Source organism: Letharia lupina, assembly GCF_014066315.1.
Source record: "Letharia lupina isolate WasteWater1 chromosome Unknown contig_29, whole genome shotgun sequence".
NCBI lineage: Eukaryota > Fungi > Ascomycota > Lecanoromycetes > Lecanorales > Parmeliaceae > Letharia > Letharia lupina.
This window is the reverse complement of record NW_023502998.1, coordinates 103,527-106,216: the sequence shown is the minus strand read 5'-3', so window position 1 is coordinate 106,216 and position 2,690 is coordinate 103,527. Positions and strand designations below refer to the sequence as shown.

Below are 2,690 nucleotides of genomic sequence, written 5' to 3'. Positions count from 1 at the left end.
ATATTTAGATTAAATAACGAGTATATAATATCGATAATTACTCGCCTTTTCTTATTATTCTCTTAATTAAATATATTATAATTATAATAAAAGTTAATATCTATATATCTTTCTTAAAATATAATTTAAATATTCTTTTATTTAATTAAAATAATCGAAATATTCTAAATATAATAAAAGAATTTAACTAATTAAAGCTAATTTAGAAAGCGCGATTAAAAGATAAATAATATCTTTTATAAAAACTAATCTACTTAAAGTTATATAGTCTTATATTACTTAATTATTTATTTAAAATTAAAATTAATAAGATTATATTAATTAGACTTTAAGTTATCTAAAAAACTATTTTTAGAAATCTTATTATTATTATAACGAAGCGCTTAATATTAAAATTACTCTTATTAATATTTATAATTTTTTATTTTTTTAATATTAATTTAGATTATTATAATAATATAATTTCTTTTATAATTAATATAAAAATATAATAATAAGCGCTAATTATAATTTTATAGAGATATTATTAAATTTCTAAAGTAATAAAATAGTTATTTAGCTTAAGACGAGCTTTAATTATTAATACTTTTAAATATATTATTTATCTATTTAAATAGACTAATATAAATTTATTAATCTCTTTAATTAAAAATATCTAATAAGAGTAATAAGAGTTTTCGATAATTAAGACTTTTATCTAATTATTTATAGATAAATAGCTATTAATATTATCTATAAATAATATTAAATTATTAAGTTTTTAAATATTCGATAGAGAAGTAATAATCTATATAATAATAATTAAGTAATTATTACTAGTCGAAAAGATATAATATAATATAGAATATTAATCTATTATATTATACTCTAATAAGTAAAGACCTATAAATTAAATTTATAAAGTTAAATTTTTCTAAGTTAAATCGAATTTTAGCTCTAGCTCTAAGTTAAATCGAACTCTAATCGCTTGCTATGCGTTTTTGACCTACTTCTACTACTATAAAATTAATTTAATCTATATAGTATATAGAATTGATCCGTAATAATTGCCTACAAAAAATAGAGAAAGGCTATATTCTTATGGCAAAAATTTCGAAATATCGAAAAGAAATGGAGATAACGTGCTAATTAGTGGTGTGAATCTTATAATATCTTCTGCCGCAGTGAAATTTTTCGAATAAGGAAATAGCTGTAAATATCGGACGGTTTCAATTCGTCCAAATATGCATCGTTCCGAAGTGATGATTTGATGTGGAACCGTGGAGAGCATCTGACGTGGGATCTTGGAGAGCTAAGCCGTGTTCTTAGTGCTGAGGGCCTTGTTGCCGCTTGGTTTCTCCGCAGTGTTCTCCATAGTGTTCTCCGCAGTGTTCTCCGCATTTGCCTGTTGTAGTTCCTCCTCTTACTCCTTAATGTAGTGGGGATGATAGGCTAAGTTGCAGTGGTGTTCTCCGCTTGCTGAGTGATGATTTGATGTGGAACCGTGGAGAGTATATGACGTGGGATCTTGGAGAGCTGAGCCGTGTTCTTGGTGCTGGGGGCCTTGTTGCCGCTTGGTTTCTCCGCAGTGTTCTCCGCATTTGCCTGTTGTAGTTCCTCCTCTTACTCCTCAATGCAGTGGGGATGACAGGCCAAGTTACAGTGGTGTTCTCCGCTTGCTGAGTGATGATTTGATATGAAATGGCCAAGTTACAGTGGTGTTCTCCGCTTGCTGAGTGATGATTTGATGTGGAACCGTGGAGAGCATATAACGTGGGATCTTGGAGAGCTGAGCCGTGTTCTTGGTGCTGGGGGCCTTGTTGCCGCTTGGTTTCTCCGCAGTGTTCTCCGCATTCGCCTGCTGTATTGACTTCTCTTGCACTGGCTGAGTGGATTGGTGTGAGATCGTGGAGAGTAGGCCTGTTGTGTCACTGCTGCTGATGACTGTCTCCGCAATGTTCTCCGCAGTGTTCTCCGCATTCGCCTGTTGTAGATCCTCCTCTTGTTTAACTGAGTGCGAGGGTACCGAGGGTAAATGTGTTCATATTGGTGGAATTGGTAGAATTGGTAGAATGGTGGAAGAAGAATAATTACACAAATAGGTGGAAGGATTATTATTCGATCCCGGACGCGTCTAATATAATTATCATATTTTTAGAAACTTCTTTTTAACGATGTTCAGGATCTAACACGCGTTGAGAGGCTATAAACAGAGTAATAAAGAACGGATAGAGAAGGAAAACGCGTCTTGGGAGGTAGTAAGGGGTGGCCTAAGGGCGTCAGTAGGGGCTATAAGAGGCGGGCAAAAGGGATATACGTGCCTTAGACGTTGAGTAACCTTTGGACGAGGGATACCGAGAACGATTATATTCATATTAATGAATTTGATAGAATTAATAGAGTAATGAAAGAAGAATAATTACACAAATAGGTGGAAGAATTATTATCCGATTCCGGACGCGTCTAATGTAACTACCATAACTATCATATTTGAATATTCATTTAATCCACTAATAGTAGGCCAAACTTTATAATTTTTACAGCGTTAGAAAGCGTAAAGCGAGCTCTATAATTTGAGGAATTATGAAGTAACTGTATGTATCGCAAGCTGAGTACTTTAAAGTATAAAACTTCTATATATAAATTTTTGATAAGAAAGATACGAAAGAGCTATCGAGCTAACTTAGTCGGTCTAACTAAAAAGCGTATAG

The 2,690-nt window shown here is 32.0% G+C and overlaps 1 protein-coding gene across 1 annotated transcript; it reads right to left on the bottom strand.

The window, feature by feature from the left end:
* Window positions 1-1,431: 1,431 nt before the first annotated feature.
* HO133_006936 (uncharacterized protein) lies at window positions 1,432-2,024 on the bottom strand (the record flags this gene model as incomplete). Its single annotated transcript, XM_037297832.1, is given in 3 exon segments — window positions 1,432-1,584; window positions 1,694-1,989; window positions 2,006-2,024. 3 exon segments carry the CDS (start codon window positions 2,022-2,024, stop codon window positions 1,432-1,434), a joined length of 468 nt encoding a protein of 155 aa, XP_037146855.1.
* Window positions 2,025-2,690: the final 666 nt, after the last annotated feature.